Source organism: Lissotriton helveticus, chromosome 8, assembly GCF_964261635.1.
Source record: "Lissotriton helveticus chromosome 8, aLisHel1.1, whole genome shotgun sequence".
In the NCBI taxonomy this organism is placed as follows: Eukaryota; Metazoa; Chordata; class Amphibia; order Caudata; family Salamandridae; genus Lissotriton; species Lissotriton helveticus.
This window is the reverse complement of record NC_136069.1, coordinates 55,394,150-55,420,867: the sequence shown is the minus strand read 5'-3', so window position 1 is coordinate 55,420,867 and position 26,718 is coordinate 55,394,150. Positions and strand designations below refer to the sequence as shown.

At 48.4% G+C, this 26,718-nt stretch overlaps 1 protein-coding gene across 1 annotated transcript in view; it reads left to right on the top strand.

Moving 5' to 3' along the window:
- The first annotated feature begins 1,307 nt into the window (after positions 1–1,307).
- The window catches only part of LOC144772350 (immunoglobulin superfamily member 3-like), a 76,969-nt gene continuing 51,558 nt past the window's right edge, over positions 1,308–26,718 (top strand). The window contains exons 1-3 of the mRNA XM_078656607.1: positions 1,308–1,484; positions 12,931–13,308; positions 20,607–21,014. Of these exons, the coding sequence (XP_078512733.1) occupies positions 1,442–1,484; positions 12,931–13,308; positions 20,607–21,014 (829 nt within the window). The 5' untranslated portion in view covers positions 1,308–1,441. The remainder of the gene's footprint in view (positions 1,485–12,930; positions 13,309–20,606; positions 21,015–26,718) is intronic.

Genomic DNA, 26,718 nt, shown 5'->3' with positions numbered 1-26,718 from the left:
GGAGGAGGGGGCAGAGGCATGATGCAGCCACGGAGTGTTGTTTCAAAATAAGACACTGTCGCTGGATGTTTGGATTGAGTGGTAGATTGTAGTTCAACACCCATCCCCTCAAAGAGGCACCATCCAGTTTCTTGAGCAGATATACTACCCATGCCTCAGGAAGCACAGTGTATCTGCTAAAATGTGTCTGTCCGGTCACACATCAGTGCATCCCTGCGGCCAATGAAAAGCCACACAGAGCAGCGGGGGCAGGATCCCGAGCACTGTCCCAGCTTCTGATAGGGCTGAGCTTCCGTCCTATCAGGACGCTGGGCGAGGGATTGAGGTTCAATCCCGCCCTTGCGGCTCTGTCGGGCTCCTCATTGGGAATCTGAGTTTGAGAGTATGTATGAATACACAGGAGTGAGTATGAGGGAGTGAGTGAAGAATTATGAGTGTGTTAAATCAAGTGATTGAAACAGGGAATGGAAGTGAGTCAGGGGTGTAGCTATCAGTGGTGTAGCAGGTGCAGTTGCACCAGTGCCCAGAGACAGTGAGTGTGTGTAAGCAAGTGAGAATGAAAACCAGTGAGGATGAGTACGTTTGTGTGTGAGTGACAGTGAGTGAGTATGAGTGAGAATGAGCAAGTGAGAGAATGTGAGTTAGGGCGAATGAGGTGAACTAGAGTAAATATGAGAGGGAGTGAGTATGAGTGAGGCAGTTTTTTTTTTAATCGAGTGCACTCCTGGCCGCTATTATGCGTTACCACTTTCAAAGATCACCAGCCGCCACTGTCTGCACCTACAAAAGGCTACTGTGCCTATGTCTTAACACTGTACCGTGTGCTGACGGTGTTAGTGTAAATTTTATTATTTAATTTCTTTATGTATAGCTTTATCAAATTAAACTTCATATAATGTGAAAAGACTTTCATGATTTTCCTACAATTCTAGAGGGCCTGTATGTGTATGGTAAAATCTCAGAGATGTCACACATTGCTTGAAAGTGGTAAATACAAGTTCTAGCTGCTAGGTGTCACAACAGTAAAGATCTGACCACTAGAGTGCCCCTGTCCCACCAGCCCCAAATCCTACACTAAAAACTCTATACTGGGCTGCCTCCTGAGCAACAAAACCCAGTGCAGCCAGCCCTCAACCCAGCAACCACTTACTTCTGGTGGTACCCTTGTTAAAACAACACCTCTCAGGCCTTGTGACTTGCTATTTTTTTCAGTCTGACACCACTTCCTGTGCAGAATTGGTTTCAGCATCCTACAAGCTGTTTTCTTTTTCATTTCCATAACATGTGTCTCAATGATCTTGAAACAGGAAGCCACAGAGAAGACCACATTGAGACACCAGTGTCTGCAGGAGATCGTCTCTGCCTGGCAGTCTCGGTGAAGAGCAGCTGTGAGCGACTTGTCTGCACTTGGTGAAGGACTAGCGGATGCATTCTTCCTTCCATGGCCTCCGTCTTGCACTTCGCCGTCTCGCTGATGGCACTGGGTGAGTTTTGCTTCTCACAGGATCTAGTTGGCCACATTAATCTTTACCAGGAACCGTCTAACTTCCAAGGTCTGCACCTTGTCCTATGGAACCAATGCACCATTGGGAGATGAACCAACGTCAGCTAGACCAATCCATCTAACAACGTCCATACAGTCAACTCTAGCTGCAGAGCAAGGGAGTGCGGACCAACGCGCTAAGCCATGAGACAAAACTCATGATTGCGAATAGAGAAGGCGAACACTGGAGAACAAGAAACATTTGGGTGGGATTGAGTAGTTGCACCAACCTAAGAATAGAAAATGGACTGAGTGTGGTAGGGAATGTGACGTAGGAGAACCGGGTGAGTAAGATTTTGGTGCACGCCCTCCTTAACTCTGGAGTATTGACACCAACTCCACAGTATAAGGTTGTGTAAAAATGGAAGACTGCACTAGGTTAGAAGGACTGGAAGCAAAGACCAAAGAAAACCTGGCAGTCATTAAAACAGAGATTTGAAGGTTAAAGTGGATTATAAACCAGAGATTTGAGAGTTTGACTTAATTTTGAATAGACTTTGTTGTTATAAGATCTTCAGCAAATAATGCTGCATATAGACTACAGTTCTGTTTAAGTTCATGATACAACATCAGAAGTGGGACTGCATCCAGTCCCCAGCGAAATGCACAGCGAATTGCCACATTTGGCTTTTCTTTTCTCCAATTTTAATCATGTAAGTCCATTTTATCCATTTTTATCATATTTTATCCTATTTTATCCACTTTTCTGAAGGCGGGACCACACGCTCCGTGTACATGTAATTTCCAATTTTCTACTGCTCAAATGGTGTCTCTTCGGACTTTTACCAAGAACATGATTGACACATGAATTCTTCCAACGCAGTGTTTATTCAAATAAAATCACCCAATGCATTTCGGGCTGTTATGCCCTTCTTCGGGGGTTACTGTAAATAATCACAAAACAATGCAATTACACGACTGTACATGCACAACTTTCACGTTTCTCAATATAATCTACTGTTGTAAAAACATATTATGCCCATTGCTCAAAATTAATTACCGTGTTATAATTATCTGGTGAACCAACACAATGTACCCTTGTTATTACCCTCTTTTTCAAAATCTACTCTTCCCGACCTAGGAATTATGCTATGCCTCCCCGTTCTTATTGATGTTCTTTGCCAATGCGTTTGCTGCGTGGCTCTAAAATTCTTTGTTTATACAACATTGTACTTCCTCAGGAATTCATTCCCCTCATAATCAAGACGGAAACCTCATGCGGTGATCCATTTTATTTACTCGTTTATCTACTGGCGGTCTGAAAACCTTCCAACATTCGCTACAAATACCGCCCTCCATTTATACTACTCCCTCGGGTATCACATACCTTCCGTACTGATTAACAACGAACACACAGAATCATCGCTGCTTACTCCATCAAACCTGTTGCATCCCACAATCCCTCCCTGTATTTCACCTCCGAACCCATGTCCCTGATTGGTTCAAAAATTATTTGAAAGAGGGTTTCTCTCTATCCCGTGTCAGTATTGCTTCCACCTGTTGTCAAACCTTCGAACACTCCAATTCCCATACTGCACTTTCATGTAGTCAAACGCGCTAGTACTCTCTCAAATAACACTCCAAAATTGACCCAATGTCTCAATGAACATAAAATAAACTAAACGTGCTTGTGTAATTGTAGGAAGGTTGACCCCTGACTATGGTTGCCCCCAACTTTTTGCCTGGTGTTTTGCTGGTTTTCTGACTTAGTTGACCTGAGGCCCTGCTGTTCAGGACCTCAGGCCCACTGCTCTCTCTGTAAAATGGATTCCATGTACCTTAGGTACATATCTAAATTGGATACTGAGTCACCTTATCAGTCCCTGTACTGTGTACCTTAGGTACCCAGGGCCTAGGTGTACCCAGGGCCTACCAGGGGCTGCAGCATGTATTATGCCACCCCTGGATGGCCATCCAAATCTGACACAACTGGCTGCTTGACAGCTGGGGCAAGGTGGTGTAATCACCCTTTGCTATAGATATAGTATACCTATATCTAACCCTAAAAATGGACACACAGATCTCCTATCAGTCACTCCTATGGCAGGCCTTAACAATCCTGAAGGCAGAGTGCTTGGAATCGTGTGAGATGGTGCTCTGGCATGAGCTGAGCCTGTCTGCGGCTTTCGGGATCCATCCCTTAGCCGTTTCCATGATATCGCATACCATATACTCTTAAGTGCATTATAATCCTCGCGGTTATGTGCCAACTCTGGTATCGCTTTATCAAAACATGTCGAGTAAGGTGTCATACGAATTGGAATACTAACCCCTCGCCAATTCTGGCGACGGGGTTAGCATTCCACCCTTCTAGAGGGACACGACATGCCTGTAACCTATAACCCGGTTAAAAGTCAGACAGAGCCTTAGCATCCACAAAATGGATGCTGCCACCGAGACACAAGTCTGCCCTCCTGCTGCTGGGAGTCCTCCCAGAGCAGGAGATAAGGACAAAGGGTTTCCTGCCAGGGGCGGTGCCAGCACCGTCCCAGACAGGGTTTTGTGTATTGTAGGTAGGCAGGGCTTTAGAGGAAGGTGACTGCAAGTAGCACCCCGGTGCTCACTATGCATAGGCCGGCTTGAACCAGTTCCAGGGTCATTCCAGACCCTGTGCTGGGGAAAAGCCCGCCAAGGAAGTGGGTGTAACCACCCCCCTCCTAGTCCCACCCATAGGGCAGGACTTAGTCGCGTGCCAGCCCCTTTTTACAGGATAAAGGTAGAGACTGGCCCCCTTCCAAATCAGATCATCTTTGAATCCTGAAACTACTTTCTGCGAAAGGAACTCAAGACTTCTTCCTAAGATTTCTCCCTTGTGACTAAGGAGTAGTCACCCTGCATCCGCAGGCACCATCTAAGAACACTGCGGTCTGCTGCAAGTCCTTCCTCCGGAATCCGACTGCCCAGCTCGACGAGAACCGGCTTCCCTGGCACCTCTGACCTCTACCCACCTCTACAGCCCAGCTGAGAACCGTGGGTGCGACGAGACCTCGAGGGACCGGCCATCTGCAAGACTGCACGACTTCTTTCCAGCAAGCCCGCCGAGTGAATTCCTGGTGAGTGCTTTGGGGTCCGAGAAGCCCCCACCCTGAGCAGCTCCAGCACCGAAGAGCAGCCCCCCAGCATCTCCACGATCTGCGTGGGGCCCTTCTGCTTTTTACTGCTCACCGCGTTGTTTGGCTACTAGCCCGCTGGCTTGTGGCCTTCCTGACGACGCCCGACGACATTTCTGCTGCTGGTCTGGTTGCTCCAGACTGGCCCTTGCTCCCTTCCAGAAGAGGAGCACCCCGGACCCTCCTGGTCCACTCAAGACGCCATTTTGAGTCCACCGCGTGGGCTTGAATTAGCCAAGGCTTGTTGCCCACTCCTGGGTAACTTCGACGCCGACGACTTCATCCTTCGTGGGACAGCTCGCACCTCCATCCTGGTCGCCGACAACGCCTCCTGGTCCGAGAGACTGCAGAGCCCAGCAGCGCCCACTCACCTGACTGCGGTGACTTCGCCCGGTGCCATCCTGGTGCCCACTTAATCACTGGCTAGTGATTCAAGAACTTGGTCCCCTCTGCTTTCAGGTTTTCTTCTTCCTTGATCCAGGCTTGGATCCATCGAACTTTCCTTCACTGGTCGCCTGCCAGCAACTTCTTCCTTCCAGGCGCCTGGTCCGGCAACGAGATCCCCGACGTCTTTTCAGACCTATGCAGCTGCAGCCCCTGGGCTAGGTAACTCCGGCACTCCGGTGTCCCAGCATAGCCTCACTATCCAAGGGTCAGGATCCACTGTCGTTTTCTCCCTACCAGGTCGGGTTCGCCCGTGAACACTAACTTTGTGAATTCTAGCCTCCATAGACTTTGTCCCGCATCCCGCGTGAGAGTGCACACTCTGCACCCGAGTCCCCTGGGCCTCCTAGTAGTAATCTAACGATTCCCTAGTCCAGTCCTAGCGATTCCAAAGCCTATTAGAACTGTTACTTACCTGCTAGTAATTCGCATTCCACTTTTAAAGTATATGGTTTTTCGTGCCCCTCGGGCATTTGTGTATAACGTGCTAACTTAAGTATTTTCGTAAGAGTTTTGTTGTGTGCCTAGCACCCTGTCCTCATAAAGAGTACAGGGTTGTTGTGATTCTAATGAATACACTGTTTATTTTCATAACACTTGTGTGGTGTCCTTTCACTGGGTGTTCAAGGGGTAATGTGATGGTAAAACAGCCGGCTTAACACGCCCTCTAGAGTCTTAGCCTTAGACTGCTCGTATCCATGCTACTAGGATAGCTGGTCTATAAGGTTGACTTACAACCAATCATCAATAAGGGTTGTTTGGACTGATATATAGTGATCACTAGAATAGTGAGCACTGCACATCAGGCCAACTTCTCACATTGGTGAGCAGCGGTTGGGATTTGAGCTTGCTGTTGTTTTACCACACATGCCCTAAGAATATCTTGTGAAAGATCACATAAGTACTAAAGGTACATATAACTTAGCTTAGAATACTCTGAGTTCTACTGAACCAGCTGTTGTAGCTCCTAGGGCCTAGCACACCCTAAACTACAACTCTAGCAAGGGATCAGTAGGCAAACATATAGTGTAGGTAAGTGCACCACTTACACCTCACTAGAAAAGCATGTCGACTCAGGGGGACTCTACTGAGACTCCCCTGGTCAGTGTTGACCCTCCACAGGTCACTTCAAGATATGCAGCTCTCAGTTTTCAGGAGATGAGACAAATCTGTGTCTCCAGGAAACTGAAGCAGGGGTCTAACCCCACCACTCCCTTTCTGATAGGTCTCTTAGAGACATATGATGCCAGAAAGCTCTCTCAGTTACATGAGAGCATGCCAGCCTTAGAGGGAACCTCTGGGGATCCAGATCTCCCCAACACTGATTCAGCAGTTGAGGAGGAGGATCAAGAGGAACTCTCTGGGGATGAGGTAGACAAAGGTCTTGAGGTAGTCAGAAGGCTAACCAGGGCCAACTTAGACTTACTTGGGCTAGGATCTGGGGGACCCCCAGTACTAACCCGAAGTGGGCCTAACCTTGGAGTTAGGAGAGATAGATCTCTTTCTAGGGACTCCAATAGATCTCTGCACTCTAATGCCTCTTCTCAGGGGAGAAGGAATCCTCCACAGAGGAGATTTACTTCCACTCAGAGAAGGGAGCATGAAGCTAGGATGAGACAAGCTGAACTGAGGATTGAAAGGGAAGAAATTGCCCTGGCCAAAGAGAAGCTTGCCCTGGCAAGAGAGCAGCAGATGAGTGGGTTAGCTCCCACTGGTGGCAGCAATCTCCCAAGAGATAGAGAGAAGGGTTTAGATACTAAACACCTGACTAAAATAGTGCCCCCCTTTAAGCAAGGGGATGATATCCAGAAATGGATGGCTGCTCTGGAGAGGGCCTGCACTGTGCAGAACATTCCCCAGAGTCAGTGGGCAGCTATACTGTGGCTCTCCTTTGATGGTAAAGGTAGAGATAAGCTCCTCACTACAAGAGTGGAGGATGCTAACAATTACCAGGTCCTGAAGAATACACTGGTTGATGGGTTTGGTTTAACCACTGAGCAGTACAGGTTGCTGTTCAGAGACACCCAGAAAACTCAGTCTCAGGACTGGTCAGACTTTGTTGATTGTGCCACTAAGGCTTTGGAAGGCTGGCTACTGGGTAGTAAGGTTACTGATTTCAAGGGATTGTATAATCTAATTATGAGAGAGCAAGTCTTAAATAATTGTCAGAACCAGTTATTACACCAGCACCTGGTAGACTCTGATCTGACCTCTCCCCAAGAATTGGGTAAGAGGGCAGACAAATGGGTCAGAACCAGGATTAGGCCCAAGAACCAAGGTGGTGACCAGAAAAAGGAATCAACCAAGCCTCAAGAGAAGGGTGGGAATAAATCTACAGACCAAACCACATCAGGGCCCCAAAAATCCTCTGAGGGGGGTGGGTCCCAGAATCCTTCCAATAACCAGAAGAAACCTTATTGTTATCCCTGTAAACAGGTGGGTCATTTAAAAACTGACAGCAGTTGCCCAAAGAATAACAATAAGGAAAACATACCCCCAAGTAACATTCCCAAACCTCCTGTTACTACTAGTAGTAATCCCCCAGGTGGTGGGAGTGCCCCCAAGAATTTGGGTGCATTTACTTTGGGAGTTCCTGGGGACTCTGGCCTAACCAGGTCCCCAAACTTAGATACTCTTGTCTGTGAGACTGGCATGGGGTTTGCCAACTTCACAACTTGTCCCAACACTTTGGGCAAGTACAGACAGGAGCCCCTCATCAATGGTATAAAAGTTGAGGCCTATAGAGATACAGGGGCTAGCATCACTATGGTGACTGAGAGTCTAGTCCCCTCAAGGCAACTTTTACCTGGTGCCACATACCAGGTGACCAATATTGATGGAGTGCAGAGAGATCATCCCATGGCAGTGGTCAATCTCAGCTGGGGAGGTGTCACTGGCCACAAAAGAGTGGCAGTGTCACCAAACTTGCCTGTAGATTGCCTACTGGGGAATGATTTAGAGCTCTCAGCCTGGGCTGAAGTAGAGCAAGAAACCCATTCTAGAATGGTAAACATCCATGGTAAGGTTAGTGGGGCAGTGGTAGCCACAGCCCCAGTCCAAGATATCCTCCCTGAACAGGTCAGGAGGGTTGTGCCAGTCACAACCCAATCTCAGACAACTTCCTTCCCAGAACAGGTTGTCAAGGCTGTCATGGTAACAGCCCACACCCAAACTGAGCCCCCTACTGAAAAGGTTGGGAGAGTTGTGATGGCCACAGCTCAAACTCAGACAGATGATAGTGTTGTGAAGCCTGAAACTATGGATCACTCCACTCAGACAGAGAGCATTGAGGAGGAAGAGAAATCTCCCTCCCACCAGACTTTAGGAACAGATCAGCCTCCTCAGGGAACTGATCTGACCCCTTGTGAAGCAACTGCCACAGAGGTAGTCAGGCCTAGCCTGGCAGAACCCCTGATGTCAGTGGACCCTTCCAAGGTGGGACCCAGTCTGGAGCAGGTAACCTGCCCCTCTCTACCCTGCCTCAGTCAGCCCAGGGCTGTAGAGGTCAGGGAGGCCAGTGTTGGACCCCAAAGGGCCCCCTGTCCAAAAGAATTTCCCAATCAGCAGATTAAGGGCACTGAAGCTAGTAGTCCTAGCCAAGTGAAAATAAAACATACTCCTGAGGGATCCCCCTTAAAATTAGTTAGGGACCTCCCACAGATGGACACTGTTGGGCACAGCCAAACTTGGGACCTGAGGGCCCCAGACCTGACCTGTCCCTCCAGTAAGCCAAACAGAGGGACCCAACCTCCAGCTGTAGGTAGCCAGAGGTTGACCCTGAGAGCCCAAAACAACTCAGTCTTGGAAAGAAAGGCCTATATGGTGGAAAATGATTGGAGGAAGCTGAGCCCAAAATTAGTGGAGCCTCACTTCAGTACTCCATTTCAGCACCAGCCTTTTTCTTTGACAAAACACACCACAGGTAGAGATTCCCTATGGTGGAGACCCTCAGACACCCTTAGGGTGAGGGATTGCTTAGTGGACCATGACATAGGGGGTAACCATGCCAGTGCTGGTACTTCCTTAAATGGCCACTTAGGCAATATAGGCTTACCTGGACAAGGATAGCCTTATCTCCTTTCGTTTGGGGGGGGGTTATGTAGGAAGGTTGACCCCTGACTATGGTTGCCCCCAACTTTTTGCCTGGTGTTTTGCTGGTTTTCTGACTTAGTTGACCTGAGGCCCTGCTGTTCAGGACCTCAGGCCCACTGCTCTCTCTGTAAAATGGATTCCATGTACCTTAGGTACATATCTAAATTGGATACTGAGTCACCTTATCAGTCCCTGTACTGTGTACCTTAGGTACCCAGGGCCTAGGTGTACCCAGGGCCTACCAGGGGCTGCAGCATGTATTATGCCACCCCTGGATGGCCATCCAAATCTGACACAACTGGCTGCTTGACAGCTGGGGCAAGGTGGTGTAATCACCCTTTGCTATAGATATAGTATACCTATATCTAACCCTAAAAATGGACACACAGATCTCCTATCAGTCACTCCTATGGCAGGCCTTAACAATCCTGAAGGCAGAGTGCTTGGAATCGTGTGAGATGGTGCTCTGGCATGAGCTGAGCCTGTCTGCGGCTTTCGGGATCCATCCCTTAGCCGTTTCCATGATATCGCATACCATATACTCTTAAGTGCATTATAATCCTCGCGGTTATGTGCCAACTCTGGTATCGCTTTATCAAAACATGTCGAGTAAGGTGTCATACGAATTGGAATACTAACCCCTCGCCAATTCTGGCGACGGGGTTAGCATTCCACCCTTCTAGAGGGACACGACATGCCTGTAACCTATAACCCGGTTAAAAGTCAGACAGAGCCTTAGCATCCACAAAATGGATGCTGCCACCGAGACACAAGTCTGCCCTCCTGCTGCTGGGAGTCCTCCCAGAGCAGGAGATAAGGACAAAGGGTTTCCTGCCAGGGGCGGTGCCAGCACCGTCCCAGACAGGGTTTTGTGTATTGTAGGTAGGCAGGGCTTTAGAGGAAGGTGACTGCAAGTAGCACCCCGGTGCTCACTATGCATAGGCCGGCTTGAACCAGTTCCAGGGTCATTCCAGACCCTGTGCTGGGGAAAAGCCCGCCAAGGAAGTGGGTGTAACCACCCCCCTCCTAGTCCCACCCATAGGGCAGGACTTAGTCGCGTGCCAGCCCCTTTTTACAGGATAAAGGTAGAGACTGGCCCCCTTCCAAATCAGATCATCTTTGAATCCTGAAACTACTTTCTGCGAAAGGAACTCAAGACTTCTTCCTAAGATTTCTCCCTTGTGACTAAGGAGTAGTCACCCTGCATCCGCAGGCACCATCTAAGAACACTGCGGTCTGCTGCAAGTCCTTCCTCCGGAATCCGACTGCCCAGCTCGACGAGAACCGGCTTCCCTGGCACCTCTGACCTCTACCCACCTCTACAGCCCAGCTGAGAACCGTGGGTGCGACGAGACCTCGAGGGACCGGCCATCTGCAAGACTGCACGACTTCTTTCCAGCAAGCCCGCCGAGTGAATTCCTGGTGAGTGCTTTGGGGTCCGAGAAGCCCCCACCCTGAGCAGCTCCAGCACCGAAGAGCAGCCCCCCAGCATCTCCACGATCTGCGTGGGGCCCTTCTGCTTTTTACTGCTCACCGCGTTGTTTGGCTACTAGCCCGCTGGCTTGTGGCCTTCCTGACGACGCCCGACGACATTTCTGCTGCTGGTCTGGTTGCTCCAGACTGGCCCTTGCTCCCTTCCAGAAGAGGAGCACCCCGGACCCTCCTGGTCCACTCAAGACGCCATTTTGAGTCCACCGCGTGGGCTTGAATTAGCCAAGGCTTGTTGCCCACTCCTGGGTAACTTCGACGCCGACGACTTCATCCTTCGTGGGACAGCTCGCACCTCCATCCTGGTCGCCGACAACGCCTCCTGGTCCGAGAGACTGCAGAGCCCAGCAGCGCCCACTCACCTGACTGCGGTGACTTCGCCCGGTGCCATCCTGGTGCCCACTTAATCACTGGCTAGTGATTCAAGAACTTGGTCCCCTCTGCTTTCAGGTTTTCTTCTTCCTTGATCCAGGCTTGGATCCATCGAACTTTCCTTCACTGGTCGCCTGCCAGCAACTTCTTCCTTCCAGGCGCCTGGTCCGGCAACGAGATCCCCGACGTCTTTTCAGACCTATGCAGCTGCAGCCCCTGGGCTAGGTAACTCCGGCACTCCGGTGTCCCAGCATAGCCTCACTATCCAAGGGTCAGGATCCACTGTCGTTTTCTCCCTACCAGGTCGGGTTCGCCCGTGAACACTAACTTTGTGAATTCTAGCCTCCATAGACTTTGTCCCGCATCCCGCGTGAGAGTGCACACTCTGCACCCGAGTCCCCTGGGCCTCCTAGTAGTAATCTAACGATTCCCTAGTCCAGTCCTAGCGATTCCAAAGCCTATTAGAACTGTTACTTACCTGCTAGTAATTCGCATTCCACTTTTAAAGTATATGGTTTTTCGTGCCCCTCGGGCATTTGTGTATAACGTGCTAACTTAAGTATTTTCGTAAGAGTTTTGTTGTGTGCCTAGCACCCTGTCCTCATAAAGAGTACAGGGTTGTTGTGATTCTAATAAATACACTGTTTATTTTCATAACACTTGTGTGGTGTCCTTTCACTGGGTGTTCAAGGGGTAATGTGATGGTAAAACAGCCGGCTTAACACGCCCTCTAGAGTCTTAGCCTTAGACTGCTCGTATCCATGCTACTAGGATAGCTGGTCTATAAGGTTGACTTACAACCAATCATCAATAAGGGTTGTTTGGACTGATATATAGTGATCACTAGAATAGTGAGCACTGCACATCAGGCCAACTTCTCACAGTAATCAAGAAATAAAACAGTCTTTCATTGTTCTTTTGTTTCACTGCTTTCATCTGAACCACGGTGATCTTTGAGAGAGTACTAGCGCGTTTGAGGTCAAAACAGAAATACAGGGGCATATTAGCAAGAACCTCATTAAAATTATCGCTGTTTTAGCGACGGGAAACTGCCGCTGAAACAGCGATAATGGGCTTGAAGATATGCGTTATAGAATTCCAATAAAAGCCCAGATTAGATTTGAAGGACATCTAACCTGGGCTTCTATTGGAATTCTATAACGCATACTAGCAAGCCCATTACTGCTATTTTAGCGGCAGTTTCCTGCCACTTAAATGGCGATTATTTTAACAAGGTTCTTGCTAATATGCCCCAGAGTAATTCAGAGGGTCTGGGAGTATGTAGGGTCCTTTCTGAATATGAAGTTGCTCTCCCTTAATTTTTAGTCTCTGCAGGTTGAGGCGAGGCCCTGTTCACAGGTTGCTGACTGCAGGGTAAAGTTTTGTGTATCCTATTTTTATCTCTCCGTAGTGACCTTTCATGACAGATCTGCCTTGAAATTAACTCAGGCCATGTAGGAAATGTTTCCTGGTTCTCCTAAATGTCCCTGGGTGATTACATGTTTCCTGCTACGTGAGTGAATGATTGTTCCGAGATAGTTTACAAAGATGGACTGACACCTCTTAGATATATTTTTGGTATGAATTGGCTTATTTCAGATACCTTTTTGAGAGTAAATGCCTGATTTAGTTCTCAGCAGACAGGTTACAACGGTGACGGCTATCCCATCCGCCAAAATATAAATCCCATTATATCCTATAGGATTCATAATTCCACAGACCGGCTATCCGTCATTGTTGTGACAGAGTAACCCATCTGCCGAGATATAAATCAGTCCCTAGCCCCCCTTCAATTTCTTTGTAAAATCTAATTGTTCAAATACACAAAATCTTTTCCGATTCCTAGTGTGAACTGACTCTTTTTGTCGCCTTTGTCCACAGGGCTCTCGGCTGCGCAGAGGAGTGTCATGGTTCCAAAAGGTCCTCTGATTCGAGCAAAGGGCTACAACATCACCATCTGGTGCAGAGTGAGTGGGTACCAGGGGCCTTCAGAGCAGACCTTCCACTGGTCCGTCTACCTTCCCTCTGCTCCTGAGCAAGAGATCCAGGTAGTCAGCACCCAAGGTCCGGGTTTTGCGTACAGCATGTACGCGGAACGCGTCAAGAGTGGAGGCATCTTTGTGGAGCGGATCACCGGCGACCACGTGCTGCTGCACATCACTGACCTGCAGGCCAACGATATCGGCGAGTACGAGTGCCACACGCCCAACACTGATCCGAGCTACCTTGGAAACTACAGCGCTAAGACAAATTTACTGGGTAAGAATTTGTTTTATGATACTGGTGGAAAGGTGTGCTGTGAGTATGTTGGAAGATAGCAATGCCCAAGTGACTGGATGAGATTGACCGTGCAGTTTGACACAAGGGATGAGGTGGCTCAGAAAAATGTCTCTGAAAGTTACGTGTACCTTGTGGTAGAACACTCAGGGCAGCATCTCTGGAAAGTAGAGTGCCGTTGTTACATTGCTAGGGAGGAGTTACTTTCTCATGGGGAGGGTGGAACCCAAAACAGCACCTCATTAAATTACATCAAAATACTACTTAAAGGTTAGTGTGTGTTGAGCAGTTGTCTAGTAACAATGGAGATTACTAAAGCGAACAACGTGACTTGCAAAAGAGGGACAAAGCCGTTATCATCACCCACATGGATGTCACTAGAGGGTGGTCATTCAATGTTTTCACCCTCTCCCTGTGTATCAAGAGCAAGGCTCGATGTACGAGGAAGAATAATAGCGATTTTTTGCGAATTGCTATTTGATAATCACTGGACCCGATTCACAGAACTAACTTAAGACAAAATCCTAAACTTACTACCATTTTGGTATTCACAGAAGGCACTTACTCATTTCGGTATTCACAGAAGTTAGGAGCCCTAACTTTAGGACTCCTAAATGCCTTCTGTGAATACCGAAAGTCTTAAAATTAGGATTTTTCTCAACTTTACTACTACTAAACTGAGAAAAATCCTAATTTTAAGACTTTCGGTATTCACAGAAGGCATTTAGAAGGGATGTACGTTGTTACGACGCGTGGTATTACCACTCGTACCATTACAACGCGTATTTTACAACGCAAGTCGTTACCACGACTTGCGCTGTAGGGGTGCGGACTTAGTAATAGTTTAATTTACTATTCCAACACCAGCCTACATACAGTAGGAAAGGTGTTGGAATAGTAAATCTACTATTCCTTGTCCTTTAGCGTCCTCCAGCGCAAGTCGTAGTTACGACTTGCGTTCTAAAATACGCATTGTAAAGGTACTGCGGGGTAACATCCGCATCGTAAAGGATGTTCCCCATTTAGGAGTCCTAAAGTTAGGAGTCCTAACTTTACTACTACTAAATTGAGAAAAATCCTAATTTTAAGATTTTTGGTATTCACAGATTGCATTTAGGAGTCCTAAAGTTAGGACTCCTAACTTCTGTGAATACCGAAATGAGTAACTGCCTTCTGTGAATACCAAGGATTTTCTCTTAAGTTAGTTCTGTGAATCGGGCCCACTATCACTAAAGTACAAAGGGGATATTTAGCCTATAATAGCGATTCATAGTGGGTCACAAATAGACCTCCCTCATGAATATTAATGAGGTAGGACCCTTTCCAATTTGCGAGTGGGTTAGCACCAACTTTAAGCTGGCGGTAAACCGTGAATGCTTTGAAACCGCATTTCGGTCGCAAAATAGTCATACATACCAATGTGAATCAATATTTGGAAGGGGCGCACTAAACACGCCCCTTTGAAATACCGGTCCGCAAACCCAAATTGTCACAATTAGGGTTTTGTACAATAATGCCTTTTTGCGTTCAATAATCAGGCTGTTTGCAACCAAAAACAGGCTTTGTACATCTAGCCCTTAGTACCCTTGCGGGTTTGTTAGTTTGTACAACCTGAATAGGTTTGGGAATAGATTTTAAATATAAATTCTGCTTTTATTTTCACTTCCATGCAGTCAATTTGTCTTTTGTTTTCAACAGTTGTATATGTTCCTCAATGCATTCAGAGTTATTTTGTGAGTTAAGTGCTACAGCCAGAGGAGGATTCGCTGCTCTGCCATTGGGACAGCATTAATACCTCAATGCTAATATTGGTAACTTTAGGCACCAGGTGGTCGTGATGCGGGCGCACCGAATGTAAAGAGCTGCAGAGCCGGCCTGCCTTGAATAAGACGAGTCGGGGGCTGTATCTGCTGAAAATGCAATGCCTCTATAATTCTGAACTTCACGAGCGAGGGGGGGGGGGGGACACAGGAAGTATTTGCAAGAACAGAGAGAGGGGGCGCTGCAGGAGGCTGCGGTGAGCCTGCAGACGCCCTGCACCGAGGAGCTGTGCTGGGCGGTGCTGGAGGGGGAGGGGTGATGGGGAAGGAAGACAAGAAGGTGGTGAGGCAGAGAGAGCTTTACTGACACCTCGAGGGGCACGTGCCATGCCCGAGTTCTACCCCTAGGAGCAGACTCCTCACAGTGCTGGCCTGGCCCCTAACCACCCAGTGGGGTAGAGCCTTGAAACCTTAACCCATGACCCTCTCGCCAGCCTGAGGGGTGGAGCCTTGAGCCCTTAACCGGTGACCCTCTCACCAGCCTGAGGGGTGGAGCCTTGAACCCTTAACCCATGAATGACCCTCTCTCCACCCTGAGGGGTGGAGCCTTGAACCCTTAACCCATGAATGACCCTCTCTCCACCCTGAGGGTGGAGCCTTGAACCCTTAACCCATGACCCTCTCACCACCCTGAGGGGTGGAGCCATTAACACTTAACCCATGAATGAACCTCTCTCCACCCTGAGGGTGGAGCCTTGAACCCTTAACCCATGACCCTCTCACCACCCTGAGCGGTGGAGCCTTGAACCCTTAACCCATGAATGACCCTCTCTCCACCCTGAGGGTGGAGCCTTGAACCCTTAACCCATGACCCTCTCACCACCCTGACGGGTGGACCCTTGAACCCTTAACCCGTGACCCTCTCACCACCTTGAGGGGTGGAGCCTTGAACCCGTGACCCTCTCACCACCCTGAGGGGTGGAGCCTTGAACCCTTAACCCGTGACCCTCTCACCAGCCTGAGGGGTGGAGCCTTGAACCCTTAACCCGTGACCCTCTCGCCACCCTGAGGGGTGGAGGCTTGAGCCCTTAACCCATGAATGACCCTCTCACCACCCTGAGGGGTGGAGCCTTGAACCCTTAAACCATGACCCTCTGACCACCATGATGGGTGGACCCTTGAACTCTTAACCCACGGCCCTCTCACCAGCCTGAGGGGTGGAGCCTTGAACCCTTAACCCGTGACCCTCTCGCCACCCTGAGGGGTGGAGCCTTGAGCCCTTAACCCATGACCCTCTGACCACCCTGAGGGGTGGAGCCTTGAACCCTTAACCCGTGACCCTCTCGCCACCCTGAGGGGTGGAGCCTTGAGCCCTTAACCCATGACCCTCTGACCACCATGATGGGTGGACCCTTGAACTCTTAACCCACGGCCCTCTCACCAGCCTGAGGGGTGGAGCCTTGAACCCTTAACCCGTGACCCTCTCACCACCCTGAGGGGTGGACCCTTGAACTCTTAACCCACGACCCTCTCATCGCCCTGAGGGGTGGAGCCTTGAGCCCTTAACCTGTGACCCTCTCACCACCCTGAGGGGTGGAACCTTGAACCCTTAACCCGTGACCCTCTGACCACCCTGAGGGGTGGAGCCTTGAACCCTTAACCCATGACCCTCTCGCCACTCTGAAGGTTAGAGCCTTGAACCCTTAACCCATGACCCTCTCACCATGCTGACGGTGGAGCTTGAACCCTTAACCCATGACCCTCTCACCACCCTGAGGGGGTGGAGCCTTGAACCCTTAACCCGTGACCCTCTCACCACCCTGAGGGGTGACGCTTTGCACCCTTAACCCATGACAACCTCGTCACCCTGAGGGGTGGAGCCTTGAACCCTTAACCCATGACCCTCTCACCACCCTGAGGGGTGGAACCTTGAACCCTTAACCCGTGACCCTCTCACCACACTGGGGGTGGAGCCTTGAACCCTTAACCCATGACCCTCTCACCACCCTGAGGGGTGGAACCTTGAACCCTTAACTCGTGACCCTCTCACCAGCCTGAGGGGTGGTGCCTTGAACCCTTAACCCACGACCCTCTCACCACCCTGAGGGGTGGAGCTTTGAAACCTTAACCCATGACCCTCTCACCACCCTGAGGGGTGGAGCCTTGAACCCTTAACTCATGAATGACCCTCTCACCAACCTGAGGGGTGGAGCCTTGAACCCTTAACCCACGACCCTCTCACCAACCTGAGGGGTGGAGCCTTGAACCCTTAACCCACGACCCTCTCTCCACCCTGAGGGGTGGAGCCTTGAACCCTTAACCCAAGAATGACCCTCTCACCAGTCTGAGGGGTGGAACCTTGAACTCTTAACCCATGTATGACCCTCTCACCACCCCGAGGGGTGGAGCCTTGAACCCTTAACCCATGACCCTCTCACCACCTTGAGGGGTGGAGCCATTAACACTTAACCCTTGACCCTCTCACCACCTTGAGGGGTGGAGCCATGAACCCTTAACCCATGACCCTCTCACCACCCTGAGGGGTGGAGCTTTGTACCCTTAACCCATGACCCTCTCACCACCCTGAGGGGTGGAGCCTTGAACGCTTAACCCATGAATGACCCTCTCACCACCCTGAGGGGTGGAGGCTTGAACCCTTAACCTATGAATGACCCTCTCACCACCCTGAGGGGTGGAGCTTTGTACCCTTAACCTGTGACCCCCTCATCACTCTGAGGGGTGGAGCCATTAACACTTAACCCATGACCCTCTCACCACCCTGAGGGGTGGAGCCTTGAACCCTTAACCCAAGAATGACCCTCTCACCAGTCTGAGGGGTGGAACCTTGAACTCTTAACCCATGTATGACCCTCTCACCACCCCGAGGGGTGGAGCCTTGAACCCGTAACCCATGACCCTCTCACCACCTTGAGGGGTGGAGCCATTAACACTTAACCCATGACCCTCTCACCACCTTGAGGGGTGGAGCCATGAACCCTTAACCCATGGCCCTCTCACCACCCTGAGGGGTGGAGCTTTGTACCCTTAACCCATGACCCTCTCACTACCCTGAGGGGTGGAGCTTTGTACCCTTAACCCATGACCCTCTCACCACCCTGAGGGGTGGAGGCTTGAACCCTTAACCTATGAATGACCCTCTCACCACCCTGAGGGGTGGAGCTTTGTACCCTTAACCCATGACCCTCTCACTACCCTGAGGGGTGGAGCTTTGTACCCTTAACCCATGACCCTCTCACCACCCTGAGGGGTGGAGGCTTGAACCCTTAACCTATGAATGACCCTCTCATCACTCTGAGGGGTGGAGCTTTGAACCCTTAGCCCATGACCCTCTCACCACCCTGAGGGGTGGAGCTTTGTACCCTTAACCTGTGACCCCCTCATCACTCTGAGGGGTGGAGCCATTAACACTTAACCCATGACCCTCTCACCACCCTGAGGGGTGGAGCCTTGAACCCTTAACCCAAGAATGACCCTCTCACCAGTCTGAGGGGTGGAACCTTGAACTCTTAACCCATGTATGACCCTCTCACCACCTTGAGGGGTGGAGCCATGAACCCTTAACCCATGACCCTCTCACCACCCTGAGGGGTGGAGCTTTGTACCCTTAACCCATGACCCTCTCACCACCCTGAGGGGTGGAGCTTTGTACCCTTAACCCATGACCCTCTCACCACCCTGAGAGGTGGAGGCTTGAACCCTTAACCTATGAATGACCCTCTCATCACTCTGAGGGGTGGAGCTTTGAACCCTTAGCCCATGACCCTCTCACCACCCTGAGGGGTGGAGCTTTGAACCCTCAACCTATGAGTGATCCACCATCGGGCCCCGGAGGGTGAAGAGAACCATTTGTGATTTTTACTCCTGCTGTTGGAGTCAACCCTGGGGCCCTGGAGAGGGCGGCGCGGTGCATTTTAATAACATTACACTTTGCCGTAATTAGGCACATAACCTTGAAAGATGGCATTTTAATTTCAGATTTTCCTGATATATGCATGTTAAGTGACTGCCACAGCCCTCTGCATGAGGAAACCTGAACTCCAACCGCCTCGTGCTGCCCAGTGCCGTAGCAAGGTCAGGTGGTACCCGGTGCGGAAAATTTCTTTAAAACACATATTTTTGCCATTTTGTCACCCCCCCTCAGTGATGACACCCGGGCGGCCCGCACCCCCCTTCCTATGCCACTGGTGCTGCTTTATTGAGAGCTGAGAAGACGTGAAGGGCTCGAGTCAAAAACTGCATTGTGGAGTACTTGAAGCAGAACTCCAGCGCCAGGGGCAGTGGTAGGAAAATGGGGAATAATTACTTCAAAAACAGGTGCATTAAGGGAAAATTAAGGAGGGATTTAGGGAAGGATATGCAAACAATAAAAGCACACCCACAACGTAGTAATACCATTGGAATTCACAAAATTAACTCCCTCCCTCTCTCCCTCTCCCTCCTCTCTCTCTCTCTTTCTCTCTCTCTCTCTCTCTCTCTGTCTCCCTGTCTCTGTCTCCCTCTCACTCTCTTTTGTAGCTGACACCCCGTTGCACTCCAAATCGAAGGAGAGTATCGGCAGTTGTAGGAGTAATCACAGTCCTATTAGCTATTATTAAATTCTCCCGACATTTCACAGACAGGGAGCCGACACCACAGGCTGCGTCATAATGCTTCTTTATATAAAAAATCTGCTGTGACGTGTTTCGACATTGTCTTCAAAGGAGCTCTCAGCTTTCCAGTGTTCTAATATAGCCTTAGAGCCCGGCCTCCAGGGCTCTACCAGCCACAAAAGGCCAGCTCCAGCATTAACAAGCCTTTAACAGGGGAGCAGGTCTTCAATACAGTCTTATAACCAGCCGTAGCGGGCTATACTGGGTATTAAAGGGCCGCTGCAGCGTTAAAGGCCTGAGCCGAAGGCAAGGGACTTTAACAAGGCAGCTGGACTTTAATAGCCTGTATAGCCCTGCTACGAAGGGCTATAAGGCTATTAGAACATTCTGCCACTAGAGGGCAAAATGTTCTAACAAATAAAACAAATTCTTCAGGGAGCGCGAGGGTAGTGAAATCCCCTCAGGCTCCCTGAAGCCTTTGTTCGCAGCCAGAGCTGTGAACAAAGAAACATTGGAATGTTGGCGTTCCGGGTGTATACCAGCCATTATGAGCCCGGAGCACTCCATTGTTTTTAATTGGAGCCACCAACATTCCAATGTTCTAATGGTCAGTAGAGCCGATAGGTCTATTAGAACATTCTGCCCCTAGATGGCAGAATGTTCTAATTTGCAAAACAAAGGCCTAACGGAGCCCGAGGGGATTAAAAGCCCCTCGGGCTCTGTGAGGCCTTTGTTTACAGCTGTTGCTGTGAACAAACATTGGAATGTTGATGCCCCGGGCTTCTACCAGCCATTAGAAGCCCAGAGCATTCCATTGCCTTCAATGAAGCACTCAACATTCCAATGTTCTAATTGCCCACAGTGTTGTCTGCTAGCTGCACTCACTATTACTGTTGTTTTCTGATTTTAGTGATACCAGACACACTAAATGTCACCATGACGCCTCAAATTCTGAAGAAAATTGAAGGGGACCGGCTAGAGCTAATCTGCACAGTGTCCAAAGCCACATCCCAGCACACTCACCTTTCTGTCGCCTGGCACCTGAGCTCCGGCGCTGACAGCAAGGAGATACTCTCCCTGTCAAGGGATTTTGTCTTATCGTCGGAACCTTCATACAGACAGAGGTTCACGTCAGGAGATCTTCGAATGGATAAGACGGGGGGCACCATCTACCAGATGACCATCACCAAACTGCAGCCCTCGGACCAGGGGGGCATTTACTGCAAGGCCATTGAATGGATCCAAGATCCAGATGGGAGCTGGAAGGATATCACAAAGAAACAATCGGAGACTACGCTCGTATCTGTCGAAAGATTGGGTAAGTAGTGTGATCTTCACATGATTTAGAGATACTTAAGCTTCACAAACATCTCACTAAAGCAGAAAATCAATTGGTGCCACTGATCCGGCTGGGCTTATCCACTATTGACACCATGGGACATATTTACAAGCCCCTTTCGCCGCTGGTGTGTCAATTATAATATGGAAAAAAGTGATGTACTGGTGGAGCAAGGGGGTTGTAAATAAGCCCCCATTTTATTACCAATTCAACCCACTTAGTGCATAATAGCCTCTGACAATGCGGAATCGACAATCCCATCTCTGGTTGTGTAACATTTCCGATTTAACACTTCCAGCTTAACACTCCCTAAAATGTAAAAGTAATGATCACAACAAGGTCAACTACAGTCGTAAACAGCAACACTGACAACCTGAGATTCCCAAAACTCCTGGCCACAGCTGTAAGCATTGGTAACCATTCACTGCTATCAGAAAGTACAGCAAAACCAGACAATGTTTCCAGTATTCGCAGGTGACTGGGTGAACCCAGACTATTAATCTAACTCCCAAAGTAACATGACAAACCCATCAATTACCAATCTTGAAGGTTTATACATTCGGTGCACCTGCTCCATGATTTAAGACTAAACCCACAATAACCTCTGCCAGTTGTGTTAATCCAACACTGCAGTTCCACAAAGCCACAGTTGCCAGGTTATCACCACCACAAATTCATACCTAAGAGTCAACTGCCCATATTCATGGCAACTTAACACCTGAACAGTGACGCTGTCAACTCACTGTTCACAATGTAACACTAACAGTGGATGGAACACTTGGGCATTTGTTGAGTTGGTTTTTTTTGTGGTTCAGAAGACAAAAGCATTGATCTGGCTGCTGTGGTGTATGATGGATGGATTTGTGCAACATGGGTGTTTGACTGTTGGGTAGACACTTCGGCCCTGTTGACTTGGCTCTTGAGAAGTTGCACTGGATCACTGAATCAGCCACAGGACAAGTGGTTTGTAGTGGTGGATTAGGAGCAGGGTTGGTAAAGTATGTCTGTGTGTAGCTATTGCTTCCTATCTTCAGGCTGCTCTGCAGAATTGTTGTGCCTTTGTCGACAAACATCTAATTTCTAAGAAGGTTTTATTGATAAAACTCTACACTGAAAAAAAACAGAAGTTGTGGAAGCGATGATTTGCCTTTAGTTGTACGAGTAGAAGCATATGGGAGAGCTGAGTTTACTCTTCCAGCAGTAGTGCCTCAAAAGCAATTCAAATCCTTATTTTCCCAGATAGGTAGTTAGTCAGGGCCACTGGAATTCTGTGGCAGGGGAGGACCAAATTATGTGGCAGAGTTAAATACATTCTGTGGCAAGAAAAGGCAAATTATGCGGCATAATGTGGGACATTTTGTGATAGTATTACTTGATTATTTTGTCATTTTGACCAATGGTAACATTGGGAAAAGATTTCACTTTATTAGTACCAGTTTAACATCCTACTACAGAAATAAGAAGCTTAAAAATGACCAGTCAACCTTTCACTGCATGGCAACACAATGTGTTTACCCTTTGTCATAGAAACCACCTTTTTGTGTTCAAATCTGCAGATTATGCAGCAAACGATGCATCGTGTGGCAAATGAGGCAAATACTGGTGTAGCTGGTCTGGTCCGCTTTTGGGGGCGGCGAGAGTCGTGACTGTTGACTACCCCCCTGCCTCCCAGCACTGAGAACAAGTTGTCCATCGGGGCTGACCCACCCCCCCAGAACAAGTCGCCTGTCGGCTGCCACCCCCACCCCCCTTTTTACCTGCACCCAGGTGGCAAACTTAGGGGCTGCCCCGGGTGGCAGTACGTGTAGTGGCAAATCCACAATTATGCAGAAAATGTCACGCCCACAGAATCTCATTATTTGTGTGGCTCTGGTAGCATGGAGTCGGAAGTATCAGAAGCTTTGTGTTGGGTGTTTTGGTTAGAGTGGATTTTTTGGAAATATTATGTTGCATGTTTTGCTACTGCAGATAAAAAAACACAGGAAGTGTTGAGTTGGCTATCTTGGTAGCATGAAGAATGGGAATTGTTAGGTTGGCTGTTTTGGTAGTGTGAAGAATGGTAAATGTTGAGTTATCGGTTTTGGTAGTGTGTGGAATGGGAAGTGTTGGTTTGGCTGTTTCGGCAGCCTGAAGAATGGTAAGTGTTGAGTTGGCTGTTTCGGTGGACTGGAGAGAATGGTAAGTGTTGAGTTGGCTGTTTCGGTGGACTGAAGGATGGTAAGTGTTGAGTTGGCTTTTTCGGTGGACTGAAGAATGGTAAGTGTTGAGTTGGCTGTTTCTGTCGACTGAAGAATGGTAAGTGTTGAGTTGGCTGTTTCGGTGGACTGAAGAATGGTAAGTGTTGAGTCGGCTGTTTCGGTGGACTGGAGAATGGTAAGTGTTGAGTCGGCTGTTTCGGTGGACTGAAGAATGGTAAGTGTTGAGTTAGCTTTTTCGGTGGACTGAAGAATGGTAAGTGTTGAGTTGGCTGTTTCTGTCGACTGAAGAATGGTAAGTGTAGAGTTGGCTGTTTCGGTGGATTGAAGAATGGTAAGTGTTGAGTTGGCTGTTTCGGTGGACTGAAGAATGGTAAGTATTGAGTCGGCTGTTTTGGTGGACTGAAGAATGGTAAGTGTTGAGTTGGCTGTTTCGGTGGATTGAAGAATGGTAAGTGTTGAGTTGGCTGTTTCGGTGGACTGAAGAATGGTAAGTGTTGAGTCGGCTGTTTTGGTGGACTGGAGAATGGGAAGTGTTGAGTCGGCCGTTTCGGTGGACTGAAGAATGGTAAGTGTTGAGTCGGCTGTTTCGGTGGACTAAAGAATGTTAAGTGTTGAGTCGGCTGTTTCAGTGGACTGAAGAATGGTAAGTGTTGAGTTGGCTGTTTCGGTGGACTGAAGAATGGTAAGTATTGAGTCGGCTGTTTCGGTGGACTGAAGAATGGTAAGTGTTGAGTTAGCTGTTTCGGTGGACTGAAGAATGGTAAGTGCTGAGTTGGCTGTTTCGGTGGACTAAAGAATGGTGAGTGTTGAGTTGGCTGTTTCTGTGGACTGGAGAATGGTAAGTGTTGAGTTGGCTGTTTTGGTGGACTGAAGAATGGTAAGTGTTGAGTTGGCTGTTTCGGTGGACTGGAGAATGGTAAGTGTTGAGTTGGCTGTTTCGGTGGACTGAAGAATGGTTAGTGTTGAGTTGGCTGTTTCGGCGGACTGAAGAATGGTAAGTGTTGAGTTGGCTGTTTCTGTGGACTGAAGAATGGTAAGTGTTGAGTTATCTGTTTTCGCAGCGTGAAGAATGGGAAGTGTTGGGTTGGCTGTTTTGGAAGCATGAAGTTACAATTGAACGGGATGCCTGGGGAGTGTTGGGTTTGCTGCATTGGTAGCAGTGGGTCAAAACGATGGGGTGTGTTGAGGTCACTATTCCAGCAGAGCTAGAAAGGTGATACACGGAGAGACATGCTTGACCCGTCTCTTTCCTTTCGGTGGTCGCGGAGGGATTGCGAGAACATGCCAGCACTCATTTCACTAATTTAGGAGAAAGATAAGGGGAACCCTCTTTCACTCCATGTGGTTGTACAGTTTTCACATTCCAATATCTTTACCAAAAACAAGCAAATGAACAGCTGTAGCACACAGACGGCAGCTCTTGCATTTGGGCTTAAGAGGCGCCAAGGCTCTTGGGGCGGGGCTTAAAGCCAGAGAGTGCGGGCTGTATTGCTGAACTTGACACAAAGGTTCCAGGTGGGAACAATGTCAAAGAGGAATCCAAGTCTTATTGACATGATCTGTTGAAGCAAGAACCCTGACGTTTGAGCACTTATATTTCAGTGCTGTTCGTTTGACATTTACCTCTAGGAAAACATTTTTTCACACTCTTTTTAACCCATCCCTATGTCTTTTCTTCTTTACATTTCGTAACAATACATGTAAATACATTTTATTCTGCACTAATGACATACTTAATTCTCCTGCTCTACCTATGTAATTTGCAAGATCTTAATTGAAATATTGAACATTTAATTTAGATTGTGCATTTTATTAGAAAGGTCCAGTACCATACGCACAAAGGCTTCAGAGTCATGTGACCAGGGTCATCAAAAACACATACATCTACAACTGTAGTTTTGCACCTATTTCAGAGAGTTGATGTATCATATTTTATTTATTCTCTGTAAACTCCAGGAGTACTCCTGAAAAGCTGAAACTGAATCCAAAGTCATGATCGGTTAAACATGCATCATTTTCACATTTGAAAATGTGGAAGACACTGGCCAGTTGCGTTGCCCACTTTGAGGTTGTTCCATTTGTCCCTGTAAACAGATTGGTTCCGTCCCATGACAGGAGTAAGTGTTTGTGAGAAACTGGGTTGTTGTTTGGGAGGGGTGTGAGCCCTTCCCAAGCAAAAGCCACAATCCTTGTCAGGGTGAACCACAAAAGCCACAAAATTAACTTGCGCTTAACCCTCTGGTAGCTTGGTACATAAGCACTCAAACCTAACTCAGAGACAATCTGTAAAGTATTTATGCAGCACGTAAACAGTAATCAAGTGAAAACACAAGGAAAATCCCCCACCTATTTTGAATATTAGAGTAAATTGTAAATAAAATGACACCAAAACAATAAAAATCCAAATCAGTAGAAATGGAGGTATGCAATTTTAAAGATTTAGCTATAAGTAGCATCAAAAGGCGCTAAGTGCTGACTGAGAGTATCTATTGACGCGGGACCAGGACAGAGTCACAGGTTTAGGCCCACCCTAATGGATTTCAAGCTAGGCACAGGACCAAGTTTGAGCCACTGAGGATTGTACCTTATGTTCTCGGTGCGTGGTCTGCACAACGCTGTCTTGTGGGGCTTTGCATCACTTTACGCCGGATTTGGCTGAACCTTCAGTTATACTGGTACAGTAACTTTAACCCCACTTCCAAGGGTCCAGTACTGGAGTGCACCACTTGGAAGGTCAGAATTCAGTCAGGATGTGTCCAGGTTCTAAATAGTTGGAGCCTTTTATGTCCCTGAGGGTCTGGTTAGGAGGCCAGCCAACTAGCCCTTAGAGTCATTCTGGTAGTCCTGGTTTCAAGTAGAAAAGTAGGTTTCAAGCAGCAGGGTAGTCCTCTGAGGCACAAGGCAGCCTTCAGGCAGCATGGCAGTCCTATGAAGTACAAAGCAGGACACAGTCAGCAGGGCAGTCCACTGGGAGTCCTTCCAAAGGTCAAGAATGAACTGAAGAGTTAGTCTGAGGGTCCTATTTTTATACATGGCGCCCCCCTTTGAAGTGAGGGAAGCTTCTGGAGTTTTCACCCCATGGATGTGCCTGGAATTCCCTGCCGTGGTCACAAGTTGTCTGGGGCACAATTACTTAGTGTGAAGCCCTTTGTGAGTGTGCTGAAGCAACCCCTTTGAAGTGCAAGTTACCACAACCCAGTTTCTCTATTGTGTGGCTGTCTGGGAGAAATACACAAAGGCCAACTGCCACTCAAACCTAGTCATGTGACGTAGGAGCAGGCTGCAGGCACCAAATTATTAAGACAAGAAAATGTAAACTTTCTAAAAGTGTTATTTTCAGCATTGTGACTTGAAATCTGACTTTACCATTAAGGAAGGTTTAAATTACAACTCTTTAGAAACTAAACTTGACATTCCTACCTACTCCCAATCAAAAGTTATCACTTATTAAATGTAAAAAAGTAACCCAATGGTATCCTGTGGGA